The following is a 16,517-nucleotide window of genomic DNA, read 5'->3' as shown; positions in this document are numbered from 1 at the left end:
TTTGCACAGATGGGGACTGCTTCTGGGCATCCTCTCTCAGCTGGTCCCAATAAGCTGAAGTTCATTTCCATGCAAACACAGCTGAATGGATGCTACAGCAAAATTGGTCACAGTGGGAGGACTGGACACATCTGTACTCTTCCTGTTGGCTTATCCTTGGTGGTCTGTCTTTCCAATCACACAGGGACCTTAATTTCTCTCATTATGAACTCGGCTTGATACTATTTGGCTTGATACTCTGTCTGGTTGCCTGTATTTGCATGGGATGGCAAGCAGCAGAGCAGTATAATGTTGGTGTTGTATTGCTGGAAAAAACAATATACCTGTGACCAAACTAACTAGCAGGTAGAATGAACAGTAATTAGTCAAGGAGTCAAGGCTTCTTTTTTTTTTTTTTTTTTTTTTTTTTTTTTTTGTATTCATTTGAACATACTAGCTTATACATCTGTTAATTGGTGGAACCATTCATTGCAGTATGTATGTACCAATCGGTTTCCTAATTATGAGCAAGGCATGTGCATCCTTGACTTATTTAGAGGCATTTCAACTTTTAAATAACTCTTGTAACCATGTGTCACTTCTACCTTACTGCAAACCTGGAGGACTTTAGAAGAAATCCATGAGGCTTTTGGTGTTAACGTTATTCAGTGTTTCTTAGTCCAGGGCAGGGTTCTCCCAGTCACTAGGAATTTTTATCCTAATTGTCATAAATGATTCTTAAGCTTACTTAGACCCAAGCACTCCTCTCCCAGCTATTCAACATCTTTCGGGGCAAGAGTTGTTCTTTTGTTCTGTATTTGCATAGCATCTGGCTCCACAGAGATCAGGCCTCAAGACAAGGAAGAACATCCCAGTTGCCTTCATGATCCAAACTGGCAGTGTAGAATTATTTGTAAGATCAATAAGCATCTTAATTCTTGCCTGCTAAAGCAGAGACTGTTGCACCTACTGGTCTATTTTTCTCTTCTCTTTCCAGACCAAAGAAGCTCTCTTCACAATTCTCCAGGACCTAAGGCCTGAAGACCACTTCAATATCATTGGCTTTTCCAACCGAATAAAGGTCTGGCAGCAGGACCGGCTGGTGCCAGTTACTCCAAATAATATAAGAGATGCCAAAAAGTACATTCATAACATGTCACCTACTGGAGGTAGGATCCAGAGATATGAATGGTATTCATTTTTCTATCCAATTAACTACACCAGAATTCATTGCTGAACATGGTTCTGTATCGTGTAGCAGTAAAAAACATTGGCACTTAAGTCATGGGAGAAGTAGTAACCCTTTGCTATCTCTACTTAGGGTCAAGTGGTGGAAGGATATGGGCCCTGTATCAGCTTACATCATGGCTATTTGTCCCCAGAGCTGGTCATATGATCTGATACACTTCTTAAAGCCAAACTGGGCTTATTCTCCAATTCATTCAGTGACATCCCGGGAGTGGGAAAATTCCAAACATCCTTTCTTTATGACACAGGGAAAAAAAAAAAAAACAACATGTCCCTGTGAAGGACATGGGTTGGTACTTTTGCAGTTTCTGGAAACCTGTGTAAAAGCAGGAATGTAGTTATGCCTGGGTCGTAAACTCCATAACTGGACTAGCCAGTGTGGGCTGTTGGGTTGCCTTCTGCAAGAGCTGATTCCTCACCTAGTGCTGTCTCCTTCTTGTCTCTTCCTTCTAACTAGCATTAAGGAACAGCCATAATAACGTTCAAGAATTTCTCATCCCTTTTTGCTTGTGCCATATTGCCAGGAGTGAAGAGGGGAGAAGAGGAGCCCCCAGAGCAGTGGCATAGTGCAGGCGTGATTTTGAGTTTGATTCAGTGGTCTCCTAGGAGTCTATGGGCATTAGTGTAAAAAAAATAACACAGCAAGGTTTGTAATCAAGCATACCTTGGCAGCTGTGCCCACCCTGGCTGAACACTCCTCAGATAGGCTACAAAATGACTTATACAGATCTTTCTCCATGCAAGGGATCACAGCTGGCTGAAGGTCGGACAGGGTCTTCCTATGGTTGCCCTTGAGCAGCGACCACTCCTAGCAAAGGAAACGGTCTGATGGAAAAACACAGCAAACAGGATGGTTTTCCACGCTGTTTGCATTACAAGGAAGAGAGTTTAGGAAGTGGTCAAGAGACCTGCCCAGTTAAACAATTGCCAACAGTGGGACAAAATTCAGAGTGAAAAGCTTTTTACTTCTGAAGTGCCAAAAGAGAGTTGTGCAGGGACAGCTGAGATTGCCTGTGGACCTGACAGAACAAAATCAAAAGGAAATGATTAACTCTGGGGTTCAACAGGAAGGTGCAGTGACTCTCCACCGCAGGCAAGCAGTCGTTTAGTTTTGGCTAACTCTGCATTTCCTCATAAATACGCTGTGGCTTGAGTACCTTCCTGTGAACGTGAATGCACTTTGGCTCACACATCAAACACACAGAGCATGTGCTGTGCTTGCACTGCTGTGTCATACTCGCACGCCAAAGAAATGGGAATGAGATATTGTGGCACGATATCTGTGCATGTTTCAGAAGGCATTGTTCAGTGCTCTGTGGCTCTGTGACGTGGATGGATTTGAAATAACACTGTCTGCTGCATGAGATGGTTTTTCATTTGTTTCTGGGCAAGCAATTATTTCTGAGGTTTTGGACCTGGATGGGGACTTTGAGAATATTAAGACGTTTAGGTGCAGGATTTTGGTTCAGTCATTTTGCAGAAACACAGTCTGGATTCTGAGGACTTTTCAGATGTTTTATGCTCTTTCCTGTTCTTTGTCTTGGTACAGACACTGGAGTTGTGCAAACTAAACTTCTAAGTTCATGATGCATGGTCAGACCTACTAGCACATCTTTGCTAGTAAACTCTCTAGAGCTCCCCTTCTGGACACGCAGGAATCTGTTGTGTATGTCTCTTACTCTATTTCACCTGCTTTTTTTTTTTTTTTTTTTTTTTTTTTTTTTTTTTTACTGAAAGCTGTTTTTAATCCAGACATGCTGATCTTGTAAATTTTCCACAATCAATCCCTCTTTGCTTGGACTAGCACAAGAAATACCTGGCGCCAGGTGACAGCTGTACTCCTCTTCCAGCTTTCTTTTTTTTTTTTTTCTGAATGTGCAGTGGATTTGAATCCTTTCCATGCATATTTTTCTAACATACCTGTATTCCCTCATTTATTGTCTGTTTTCTCCCTCTCTCTCCACTTCAGGCAGTTGCATTCTTTGCTAGGGAATTGTATTTTGAAAACACACTCCTCATCCAATAAAGTCATTTCTTATCTCTTTAAACTTTCTTAGCCACTCAGGTTTGAAGAGCAATACCAACCACTTGTTTTCCCACATGAAGGGCTTTTCTCTCTCTTCAAATCTTGTGCCCTTCAGAAAAATTGGGCAGAACTTGTTTTCCCAGTTCAGATACCATCTCAGAGAGTCCAGTAATTAACTTTAACAGTTTTTGTATGTACCGGTAGGACATAGTATGTACTGTGACTCTGCTTACCATGGCTGCTTGATTGTTGTACGTTGAAACATTCAAGTATAGAGAAATTTCACAGAATCAACTGCAATTCATGTTTCAAATCATAAGAATATAAGCAGCTTTTTTCCAAACTGGTGCTGAGTAAGAGCTGAACTGAGTAAAAGAGATATTGCAAACTCACACAGAGAAAAAGAACATCATAATGTACAGAGTTGCTGTCATTCTACTAAAAGGAGTTTAGGAAAATTATTTGCACCACCCTTAGAAGGGAAAATGAGCTAATTCTTTTGGTGCTTTCCCAGGAACTAATATTAACAGTGCTCTCCAGACTGGTGCAAAGCTGCTAAATGATTACATTGCTCAGAACGATATCGATGCCAGAAGTGTCTCTCTGATCATCTTCCTCACTGACGGGAGGCCCACTGTTGGGGAAACACAGTCATCCAAAATCCTCAGCAACACCAAGGATGCCATCCGTGATAAGTTCTGCCTCTTCACCATTGGCATTGGCAATGATGTGGACTACAGGCTGCTGGAGAGGATGGCACTGGAGAACTGTGGCATGACAAGGCATTTCCAGGAGGATGAGGATGCAGCCAGCCTCCTGAAAGGGTTTGTTCTGTTTTTTCTGTCTTTGAATCTGCATCAGGTCTTGTGGCCATTTAGTGGGAGGAAATCCTCCACGGGAGACGTGGCAAGACATGGAAATTTGTCTGAGGCTCAGCTCTGGTTGAAAGATGCAGGGTATACTTAGAAACTGAGATTTAAAGTTTCTTTCAGGAAGGAAGTGTACCCAGAAATTGTTTCCTTCCTAGCAGACACTCTGAGGGGTACTGGAGCCCCACAGAATGAAGCATTTGTTCCCTGTACTCAGAATAGTCTTCTGGGTATGTAAACCTAGAGAGGTAGAAGGCAAGTGCAAACTCTCCTCAGGTAGATGGAGGGAGGAAAAGATGCATTGATCAGTTTAAATTGACAACATAAACAGCATGTAGTTGTTTCATTCCCTTATTTTGCTTGGTGACCCAAACAGCTTTTCTGTAATCCTCATCATTTAGTGGGACAAGAGATTATGTGATAGCTCTGTCTAAAATATCTGCTCTAAAATGTCAGGAAGTGTGTCAGTATTTCTAAGTAAAATTGTTTGGCTTTTGCTCCCAAAATCTTATCGTTTTGAACTTCAGAAACCAAAAAGAGACAGTCATTGAGAAGGTAACTCTGATTTTGCTTGGATAGTGCCTAATTTATCTGCAGCAATGCAATCATGTGCCTTCCACTAGACTGTTCTTTCTGTGGTGGTTATGCTAGGACATTAGCATCTTCCTTTTAAACCACATTTTGTAGATCCATCTGCCACTCCACACATGTCATTTGCTTCTCTGAACACACATTTTGGATAGCAAGTGGCATTCCCTGGCACGTGAAGGATGTGCTGATTGATTGGGCCACAGAAACCCAGCCCAGCAAGTATTTTTTTCAAACACCTCTATCTGATAAGCAGCTCACTGTTTATCAAGGTCAGTGATGGCAAACCCATTTGGTATCTGGTGCCAAATTTATAAGGAAAAGCACAGTAACTTGCTGGAGGCCAATTCAAGTCACTGGTGGAGGGAAAATGTATGTGGATACCAATGAAATGTCTGACTTTTGTAGTCAATGGATTGTATTTTTACACAGATGCTTGCGCTGTGCTACCAGACAGGTTGCATCCTTCACTCCACCACTTGTATACTCCAGGAGCTATTCCACAGAATGTTCTCAGGTTGAATTCACTCATGTTTTAAAATGTGTTGAGGTCTCTGCATTGAAGATGCTAAGTGCTCAAGAGAGATTTTCAAAGAAAGCCAACCAATTCAGGATTTTTTTTTTTTTTTTTTTAATGAGAGAGCGAGAATAAAATAAGAATTGCAACTCCAGCCTTCCAACAATCTGCATAAGCAGATGTGAAAAATAAATGCAGATTGAGCTGAAAAAGAGCTGAGGCCACTTTTTTGTTTATTTACCAAATTAGACTCAAATGTTTTGCCAAGAGATGAGGAGAATGACATTTAAATGGGAAATTTAGCATTCGTGGAGGAGCCTGGAAAGTTCCATCAAAAGCACTTTGCTTCAGGGAAAACACAGTACTGTAAACTTAGGCCTTGACCCCTTGTAAAAGCTTTCTGGCCTGTCCAATGCGATGTATTCTCAGAACAGTGTATTCTTAGTGTAGGGTCAAATTAACAAAGCATTGTAGAATTAAACTATGATGCCACAGAAGCCATTGGTTTGCTCCAACAGAAAATCAACGATAAGGTAGAACTAATTTCTCTTCCTCCAGGCCTCCTGTATTTAGCGGTTAGGATTTCTGCATTCCTTTGAAATACTCTTGATTTTTATTTTCCTTTGCCCAACAGAAAACTATTCTTGCCTGTCCCACACTGACCATCCCAAACTGTAGCAGCTAGGGCTTTTTCCAGCAATATAGAAGTTTTCGTTCAGATACACTCCAGCTTTTTGGGACCTAGTATCTTGACTTACTGTTTCTGGCTATGGAATACCACACATAATACCACTAGAAAACAATGGGTAATGGCATGTTTTCTATGTACACTTTGAAATAACCACAGTGCTTTCTTTAAGCCTGGGAGGCCAAGAATTTATTCTTAACGGACAAGCCCTCTTAAGCAAATGTAAGTGTCCAGAAATATCTCCTTGCTCCTGAATTCTAGTGGAAGCTAGGTAACTGCCAGACCCTGCTGGGATGCTTCTGAACATACTTAAGAGACTCTGCTTAGATGTCTAAGAAACACTGAAAACTAGAATGGGGCAGAGAATAACTTCGGCTGAAAGGCGCCTGTAGAGGTCATGTAATACAGCCTCCTGCTCAGAGAGAAACTACCTTCAAATTTAGGTGAGGTTTCTCAAGGCCTTTTCCACTCAAGTTTTGAAAACCTCCAAGGGTACAGACTCCAATGTCTCTTGGAGCCCAGTTACACTGCACACGTGAATTAAATTTGGGGCCTGGTAGCTCTAACTGCTCCTGAATATCCTGGGAGACATGTTAGATAGTCTGACATCCTTCGCTGTGAATAACTACAAATGCATGTGCATATACTTGTATGAATAGTACTAGCAGTGTGTAATGTGTCTTTATTTTAGATTCTATGATGAGATAGGAACACCTCTCCTCTCTGACATCCGTGTTGATTACCCTGAAGACGATGTGGAACAAGTCACTCAGAACTTCTTCCCTAACTACTTCAATGGCTCTGAAATTATAATAGCTGGCAAACTCATCAACCGTACCTCAGATAGCCTCCATGTGGAGGTGACTGCTAGCAACTCCAAGAAGTACATCCTCCTTAAAACAGATGTGGCTATTGACCTGCCAAGCAAGAACGACATCACAGCTGTCCCTGGCCTGGAAGATGGCAAAGGTGATCAAAACTACATTGAGAGGGCATGGAGTTACCTCACCATCAAGGAATTGCTTAACTCCCGGCTGAAGAGTGATGACAATCAGGAGAAAGAATATTTGATGGAGAAAGCAAAGTCTATGGCCCTGACTTACAATTTTGTAACTCCCTTCACCTTTCTGAAGATGAGAGAGGCAGGGCTCCACTCAGAACCACCTTCAGAGGAGCTTATCAGACCTTCTACTGATGGCATTGGTGAAAAGCTGCAGAGCTTGCAGGGACACAAGGCACCACCAGGTACGAGGAAAAAATAAACATGCTGGTAAGAAATATTTTCAAATAGGTAATTTCTCACAGCTGCCTTGGTAACAGGGATGATCGAGCCAATGAATGGTAGGGTGGTAAACAGAAAACTGGGATTTTCGTATTGATTTTTTTAATTGTGGGCTGGGTGACCTTGAGCAAGACCTTTTAGGCACCTAACTTCCCCCCGGAAGCATGTACTTTAGAAACTACAAAAAAAAAATTAGTGTTTTGAGGGAAGCTTAAAATATCTGTAGGAGTATGTGCAACAATCTCTCCAAATAGTATCTTGTGAGCATTATGCAAATTAGCATTATGGCTCTTTCTGCTGCTCAGTAACAACCTTCTCTCCCCACTCCTAGGTATACGCAGACAACAAGATACGCAAAGAATTAAAATCTCCAAAACTTCAGGTCAGTAGCTTTTTTTTCATGCCTTTTATAATCCAAGATATTTGGGGTTGATTTAAAACAATTCACTTGCATGCCACTGTGGTGTAACCATCCTAATAGTTCAGCCAAAATTCTATTTACTAGCCTGCAGAGCAGGGAGGCAAATGAAAACAAAAACAAAATACTAAAGGGATCAGGAATGAGGATAGGTGTGGGGAAACACATAAAGGGAGTTGATCTACAGTATTTGATTGTCATGTTTGAAAATAATGTAGATCAGTGAACATGAAGTGTATTCTCTCTTTACTAGAACTCGTCAAAAAATGTTTAATTTTTATAAAGTAATGTTAAAACATAAAAATGTTGTTGGAGAAGAAAAGAAGAGACAATCCTATAGTGTTTTAATATTTTCCTGTTGCTTCTATGTAACATTTTTTTCATAATTAAATGAATAAAGAATAAGCCCAGATCAATAATTTAGCCTTGAACTGCGCTGGTTAAGGTCACAGTTACTTTACAAATTAGGGTTTTGGCTTGTGTTATTATCATACCTATCTGGTACTTGATGTTTTTTCAAGGACTGTTGAAAAATTAAGGTCATGGGATTGTTTAAAATCTGTCATTGACTGCTCCAATCTGATACTGAGATTGAGGAAGGTTCAGTGGGAGGTGTGCCCATGTAGCAATTTTTGATTAGAGGTTATATTTACATATGCTGGGGGGTGTTGCCTACAAATGGAGTATGGAAAATGGGAATATAACTTGCATGACAACTCCCATATGAAATGGTATTTCAGGAAGAAAATACCCTCACTTTCTCCTAGGCTACTTTGGGCTTCTGTTTTCATTAAAAGCCCATTGTCTTCTGTGAGAAAACCAAAGCAAAATAAAACAATCTTTGTGAAAAACAAAGCAAAACTTGGTGTTTCCTGGCAAATTCCATCTGACTGTTTATAAACAATAAACCAGGAGGCCTTAGGAAAACAAAGCAAAAAAAAAAAAAAAAAAAGGGTGAAAAACACACTTTGAAAAAAAAAATTTGTTAGAGTCTTAGACTCTGGAGTTTTGTGTATATCTCACATTTGTTTCCTTTCCGTGTCTTCTCAGCGGATGGAGACCCTCACTTTGTCATTGATTTTCCCTCCAGCAAGTTCTCTGTTTGCTTCAATATTGATGGAGAACCCGGAGACATTCTTCGACTCGTCTCTGATCATAAGGAATCTGGTAAGCAGAACTTAGCAAACTAAGCAAAGTAGTTGCTTGTGCAAACTAAGCAAACTAAGCAAAGTAGTTGCTTGTGAAGGAAAGCTGAAGTGCAAGGCCAGCGCTGTAGCAATAAAACCAAGGTATTTCGTAGGCGAGGAACCAGAGGAAGTTAGAAAAAAAAGTTCTTTTCAGGCCAGACAATGGAAAATTCATGTACACCAATTTTCCAGCTCTACTCACCTGGATTAGAAGGGGAGGTAAACTCTGCACTTACCTCCACTCTGCCATGATTTACTGGTAAGTTCACAGCAAGCCTAAAATTAAGGAGGCATGGCCACCGTTACACATATGACTCATCTACAGAAGCGAGTGTAAAGTGATTAGACCATATCCATAGGGAAATATGGTTTCTGGCTTTTATATACCCAAACTTTTCCCAGTTCAGGTCTTCATTGAACATAATGAAGGGAGTGGCAATTCCATGCAAAACTGCCAAGCTCCACGTATGAGGACCATATTGAACCCCTTCAGTCCAGCTAGATTGGAGCGTTCAGTTCCTGATGATGAGAATCCAGTATGGCCTGTGGTAGCGCTTGACCAATGCTGTAGCAAGCACAGCTGAGTAAACAGGCACAGGCATTTTGGATTGTCAGAATTCAGTGTTTACATGAGCCAAGCAGCCACCAGCATGCTGAGAGATTATACAGGGGATTCATGTATTTGGAGGCAGCGTATTTGTTTGACAGTGCAGCTTCATCAGCCATCTAGTTACAAGGTCACAACGTGCAAATGAAAGATTTAACAGCATGGACTCGACATGATTGCTTGGATATCAGAACTTCACTGTTTACTTACAGCACCAATTGCTTCAGGACAGAGAGAAGTACAGGTTAACCGAGCACTGAGGCTGTTTCAGTGAAGAGACTGCTAAACTGATTACCAAGGCATGGCAACCTTAAGAAAACCCACATAATTCAGGATCTGCTTTACGCAAGTCACTCTGATCTCCAGAGGCCCAAACTGTGGTCTGATCCGATCTGGAATTCTAAGCAGGGCAGCTAATAAGCAGATTATGTCCTGAGCAGGGAAATGGTGGGAGGCAGGGGTGTCAAAACCAGAGACAATGCACAGACTTGTTTTACAAAGGAGATAAACAAGCCCCACAATGAAGGCGCAATAATTCTATTCCATGTAGCAGTGGCCTAGCCTCCATCTTTTTGCGTTCATGCCTGCCTCAGTAAATCACATCCATCTCCTGGCAATGTTACCCTTAAATTTCTTTCACAGAATATGTGCTACTGCTTGAGTCATTCTGTGGTTCAAATGCAGGATGAATTTGAGGAAAGCAAGCTCTGTAGAACTAGCAAGATGAATCTATGAAGCCAGAAATGACAGATTCCCTCTGGAATGATGGGAGATGGAGACATTGCACCTAAGTGTTGATGTCTTGGGGTCTAACTTGGGTTAGCCACAAGCCTCCTCCTTTATTGTTGCTGTCTAGTAGCTGTGCAGAGACCTATGGGAAGTGAGACACTGTCTTAGGGACAGGAAGTCACAGAAGTAATTAAAATGATGGGTAATCTTGCTGTGGACATCTAGGCTTCAGTTGACTCAATGAGATCTGCATCTTGGACCACTCAGAAGTATTTCTTTTGGGTCAAAACTGAGGGGAGCTTGAAGGGCAGCACTGGTGAAGTGGAAATAATCCAATGCAGTTCAGGGACCCAACAGGAGGGTCTAGGTCCTCCTCTGCAGTGACACAAGGAGAACCTGAATTTCTTACATTGTTGCCTGAGGAGGTTTAGCACATCACACTGTTGTAGGTCAGGCTATTCCCTCTACAGGTTCTGATGGTCTTTCATGTTCAGGCTAAGGTAGTAGCCCTTACTCTGTGGTTTCCTAGGTTACATCTCTTCTTAAGAGTCAGGTAGTGACAGACATCAAACCTCAAATGTCTACTGCTTTGAGATCCTCTGACACAGGCCCACCAGCAGCTTGTCTTAGTTCTCCAAGATCTGATGTGTTTGCCCAGCTCTGAGCTTATGCTTCAACACATATGCAAGTCATACCATGGCAGGTAGGGTTATAGCAGTCAGGAAGGTAAATATATACCTTATGTAGCTGAATAAGCCCATGTCATTGTGTTGATGATAGGTAATCCAAAGCTTAGAAACAACTGATCCTGTCTTGTGGCACGGTATACACATGGTTGGGACTAACGAGACTGGGGCACCTGTCTCCAGAGCAAGCCAGTATTTCTTAGCTTGGGTAAATTTAGGTGCTCTGTATAAGTTAATCAATTTATAACACATTGGCCAACCTGTTTTGAATGCTGGTAGGTGAAATAAGTTGAACATAAGGTAGTGAATATGCATATCCTTGGTTACAAGGCTTGTGTCTTTGAGACAAGAGACCTATTCTTGGTTCCAGCTTTCACTTACTGATTCTTTTCCTGAAAGGTGTAACAGTGAATGGGCAACTAATTGGAGCTCCTGCACCACCCAATGGCCACAAGAAACATCGGACTTACTTCAACACCATCACTATCCTCAGCAATAAGCCACAGAGATCTTACCTAGAGATCACACCCACCAGGATCATCCTGGATGATGGGGAAAGGCTTATTCTGTCCTGTGACCGGAGCGCTGTTGTGCGGAGCAGCAGCCTTGAAGTGTCCGTCTCTGCCAATTCCAACATCACTGTGACGATACGAGACACAATCAGCTTTGTCATCCTCATCCACCACTACAAGAAGCCAGCTCCATATCAGAAGGATCACCTGGGGTTCTATATTTCCAACAGTAAAGGCCTCTCTTCTGACTCCCATGGGTTACTGGGTAAGTAAAAGGTTCTCAGGTTCAGAGCTGTAAACCAGAGAAAAATGATTCTTCCAGTTTTAAAGGACAGAGACAGGAGGTGATGAAAATGGTAGGTGGAAATTAAGTTTCCAAACGAACTTTTACTTCCACTTGTCAATGACTTCTGTTACCCGTATCCCCACCTCCTCTCCCATCTTTCTCTGTATGAGCTATCTTCCACTATCCCTGATACACCTGTGCCTGTTTTTCTCAAATCCACTCTTTTTATTTTTTATGTTTAATGTAGTTGCCATTTGAATGTGCACACTAGAAGCTCCCAGAGATGAATAATACAGAGAGAGAAACCAAGTATTTCACAAGAACCCCTAATACGACCAACAAGACATTCTCTCATGATAGTCTTAAATCAGAATAACCCAGCTGCTAATGTGCTCTCAGGAACATAACAGAGTTGGATCTGACTCTCTTTAAACAAAGAGGAGAGTCAACTGAGGTCTTGAAGATCCCGAAAGAGAGCTCTAGTCACAAAGCTAGTGCATTGCCAGAAATTGCTGGCTTTCAGCCTTCAAGTTCTGCACTTTCATATGTACAGAGGGTCTGTCTGTGCATCACTGAGCTGTTTACATTGAGCCTGGTTGAGATCAAGAAACATAAGTATTTCTTGTTGCCCCTTTCTTTCAAACTTTTGTAGTGAAAGGCAAGCCACCCCTGCATTTTGAGAGCAACTAGCCTTTAGGTAGGCTCAGAGAATGTCTAAATGGTTGGGCTCTTTCAGATGAGAAGTAGTGATGTTCATGGACATCTACAGGTGCTGAACTCTAAGGCTGAAGTCATGGTTTCCATGATGTTCAGATACTCCCAGGTTAAGCAGAAGATGATCTTTCAGTAGTGCAGTTTTAAATTCAGGCCCCTTGCATGTGCAAAACTCTAACCTACACTTAGGTTTGACATAAAAGACCTTGCCCCCAAGAAGGTAAAGGAAGAGAACTGGAAGCTGCAGGCCTAAATCATTATCCACTTGCTGATGGGCTTTTTATGGGCTGTTATCCTCTAGTAACCATGGCCCACAGAGGGGAACGTACTGCTCAAGAAGCTCTAGCTCAACCGATGTATCTTGACTAGTGGAAGAGAAATAGGGTTTTATTCTAATATCTATCTCTGTTAGATTTATAAAAGAAACTAAGGACCTAGATTCATCCTGCTATTACTGAGAAGCCCTTTATAACTCCATACTTTAAGAATCCTCAAAATACAGCCTATTAAACAATTACCTATAAGTACAGGCACAAAACAACCACTCAAAGAGCGTATTTTTTCTTGTCTTTCAGGTCAGTTCTTGAACCATGAAGTTAAACTTCTTCAGGAATCTCTAAACACAAGTCATCAGCAGGTTGGTCAGAACCAAACTGAAGCACTAAAAACAAACCTTACAAATACCTTGAAAGTGAAGGGACGGCTTGTTCCTGTCGTGTGGAAGCAGAGGAGGATCTACAATGGCCAGCAGGAAGTTGACTGCTGGTTTGCCAAAAACAATGCAGACAAATTGATCGATGGGAGCTATAAAGACTATTTGGCTTCTCATCCTTTCGACACTGGGACCACCTCTGGGATGATTAACAGCCTTTAGGACTGATAATCGCAATGCATTGCAGCAGCATGTGTGACAGTGGGTCCCTTCTGAAGCCTCTAGAGATAGGCAACTTATAAATATTTCTTTACTTTGTGGTGCCAAAGAAACCAAGGCTTTTTCCCCTTGGAATTCAACTGTCTCTCTTTCATGCTAGATGAACAGGGTTCATCAAATTTCTGAAGACAAGGATGGGGGGAAGGGTTGAGGACACAGAGGGACCAATGTCCCATGGGACGGGAGGGAGAAAGGGACTAGCTGTCAAATCTAACAGTGCAGAGAGCTGCTGGCCTTCAAATAAACCCATGCAGGGATCTGTGCAATACCCCCAGGGGCTGGTGAGTCACCCAGTGAAAGGCATGAATCATGCAGCACAGTGCCTGTCTAACCTTAGGTGATAAAAGTTTGCAAAGAAGTGACTTGGAGCACATGCTCCAGCCATGGTCCCTGGGGAGAGAAGAGCAAGAGAGGAGAGATGGGTGGATATCCATCTGCAGAAAGCTGTTAGCATCAAAAAGGTAACAGAGATCAAAACCTTAAATCAACAGGCCACAACAGGGTATTGCTTTCATGGCTACTGGGATGGGGTTTGGATTTGCCACTGAGCATGATGTTCCCTGTACCACTATTACTTAATACAGCGGTGAAAACCCTTGTGTGGTTTATTGCTGTCCCAGAGTACTGGCTGCCTGCTTCAAAAGCACCTGTGGTCCCCAGCAGCAATAGGAGTGGTGCTAGCTCCCATTCCATCGAGCATACCATTTAAATGACATCGTCGGTTTAGTGATTTCATCCTGATTCTTTACTCCCTCTGTGAGAAACAAAATTCCATCGTGAGCTTCCAACAGACCTCCCACCTCCCTGAGCAGAGCATCACTTCTGCTTCGCGGGGATTTAGATTTGCTAAAAGATGATGAATCTGCACCCTCAAATCCTGTGACCCTATAAAGCACTGTCTAAATCTTGAATTTAGACTAGAAATTTCTAGCTGCTTTTCTAATCAGGGATGAAGTATTTATTTACTCCAAATTTTCAAAAACTTTTCATCCCAGTTCATACCCTGGCAGCTTCTCCTTCCTTACACTGCAGGAATTTGTACAGAGCAGGAATTTGGCAGCAGGAAGTTAGGGAAGGGTCTGCCAGCCACCCCCACTGCAGGTGGTGCTGCTCTGCAAGGAAACCTCCAAACCCAAACAGCAAAGCTGTGGTCTATTTTAAAATGAGGCACCGCTGAATAATGCTATACATCAGCCACAGGGGAGTTTGCTGAGTAGAGAACTTGGCCAAAGACGACTTTGACAGCCACAAAGACGTTTACATGACAAGGCCAAACTGAACTCATGTATATGCTGCCTTTTCCAGGACTGAAAGGAAGGCGGGTATGTGCGGGGGGTGGAAGCATCCCCAGCAGCTAAATGATATCCATGTGTTAGAAGAAAAATGAATTGCCAGAGATCTACAGAAATAGTCAATCTTGACTGATTTTTTGCATATTTAAATAACATACTGTTGCTGTAGGAGCTCCAGCTGGTGGTGGTGGTTTGGGTGGGGTTGTTTTCCAGTTGCTTGGTCATGGAGTTAGCACTCCTAGCGCTGTGACAGCAGAGCAGGTAGAGAGCACAGTTGCTCATTCACACCATGTGTTGTATGGAGAGGGAAACAGTCAAAAGCAACCAGCTAGACTTAATTGTGCTCTGGAAAGTCTTTCTGGAGAGCTCAACCACCGTAAAACTTGTGCTGGGGCTCATGCATTGGAAGAAAACATGGAGACAAAAATACTTACTGCCTTGCTCCTAGCTGGTTTGGAAGACAGCCCTCCTTGCAAGGGAAAATTGAAGGAAAGACCTTTGGCAGTCCTGAGCATGCAAGGACTGAAGAGACCAAAGCTTAGCAGTGTGCACTTGAATCAGAAATTAGAGAAACAGTGTCTGTGAGGTTGACCTCTCCACCCAAGAAGGTGGGAAGATCACCCAGTCCATTCCCAAATCCCATTCCATTTCACCAGCACAGGGTGAACAAGGTAGTGGCAGTGAACTTCTAGACAGTGCTAGGTTCAGCAGGTGTCTTCATACAGTTGTTATTACAAAGAGCTTTCTTTGAAATTTTCACTCTCCTCCCACATTTTGCTGTTCGAGTGTATTGCAAGGGGGAGTGATTCGGATAGGATCTCCTCTCTCCTGTATATAGGTATGTATAGATACACATATGTATTGCTAATGTTTCAGGTGCATCATTGGTCCTCTTGCCCAGCCAGGAACACATTCCTTCCAGGGTCTGAAAAGAACAATGATCGAGTCCAACTTCCCAGCCCTGTGAAGCACCTGGAGCAATATACTCAAGTTCTCCTTAAGGCTCCAGTTATTCATTTCACAATAAATATTTTACAGTGAACGCTGCAGTGAAGCTTTCATTTGGCAAAGACGAAACAAGCTTTGAAGCTAAGGGTAGGTATGCTTTATGCTGCTGGATAAACTTACGTTACCTGATGGCTGAAAGAACCCCTCAGAAGGTCATCCTCCTGCTACCCCAAGAGCACTAAGGGCAAAGGTAGGTCATAGACTGAACACTTTGGCCTCCCCAGTCTCTAAAGGTGGTATCACAACACTTTTCCTCCCTCAGAAGGAGGATTTGTTCAGGTTTGGTCTTCATGCCCCTTTGTGAGAGCACACAGGCACCCAATGAAGCACATTGTGCCAACTGCACACATCTATTCTCAGCTCCAAGAGGATCAGAAAGCACTTGGCTCTGCAGTGATACGGTTAAAGGTTGCAAGCTGCTGAGATAGCTCAGGAACGAAGGCTGAGCATCACTTTGGAGTGTGCAATTTCTTCTGTTGTGCTAACATTTTAAAGAGAGAAGGGAGGACTCCAGACTTTAGGGTTGCTGAAACAGCAGTGGAAAGGACATACTTCCCAGGCTATGGCCTGTTGTGAGCCACCTCACCCAGCATCAACCAAAAGCTGACCCATCATGTTTATTCCCTGACCAAGATCACATCACTCATCTCTCATTTTAGGGCAAGGGCTTTGCTGAGGCTGAATTTGCATTCTTCACACTGCAGCACTGTACTAAGAAGCCCTATAGCAAGAACAAAAACTGAAATACCAGTTCACCTAGAAACAGAGGCAAGATGCTAACAGGGAAGCAATTTTCAATTATTTTTACTGAAGACCTTAAAAAGCACAAAAGTTGCTCCAGCCCTTACCAGCACAGGACTCCACCAGACAAGAAAAAGTTGCATTGTGAGCGATTTCATGAAGCAATATAAATGATCTGTTCAGAAAGCTGCATGTCATTTGTTCCAAGA

At 42.5% G+C, this 16,517-nt stretch overlaps 1 protein-coding gene across 1 annotated transcript in view; it reads left to right on the top strand.

Annotated features, from left to right (window-relative positions):
* ITIH5 (inter-alpha-trypsin inhibitor heavy chain 5) overlaps positions 1-15,601 on the top strand; it is a 48,202-nt gene extending 32,601 nt beyond the window's left edge. The window contains exons 8-14 of the mRNA XM_032184546.1: positions 977-1,148; positions 3,768-4,077; positions 6,607-7,160; positions 7,529-7,579; positions 8,666-8,782; positions 11,224-11,601; positions 12,912-15,601. Coding sequence (XP_032040437.1) covers positions 977-1,148; positions 3,768-4,077; positions 6,607-7,160; positions 7,529-7,579; positions 8,666-8,782; positions 11,224-11,601; positions 12,912-13,210 — 1,881 coding nt within the window. The 3' untranslated portion in view covers positions 13,211-15,601. The remainder of the gene's footprint in view (positions 1-976; positions 1,149-3,767; positions 4,078-6,606; positions 7,161-7,528; positions 7,580-8,665; positions 8,783-11,223; positions 11,602-12,911) is intronic.
* The last annotated feature ends 916 nt before the right edge of the window (positions 15,602-16,517 follow it).

The sequence above is a fragment of the Aythya fuligula genome, chromosome 1 (genome assembly GCF_009819795.1).
Source record: "Aythya fuligula isolate bAytFul2 chromosome 1, bAytFul2.pri, whole genome shotgun sequence".
NCBI lineage: Eukaryota > Metazoa > Chordata > Aves > Anseriformes > Anatidae > Aythya > Aythya fuligula.
The sequence above is the reverse complement of the archived record's forward strand: the minus strand, read 5'-3'. Positions and strand labels throughout refer to the sequence as shown.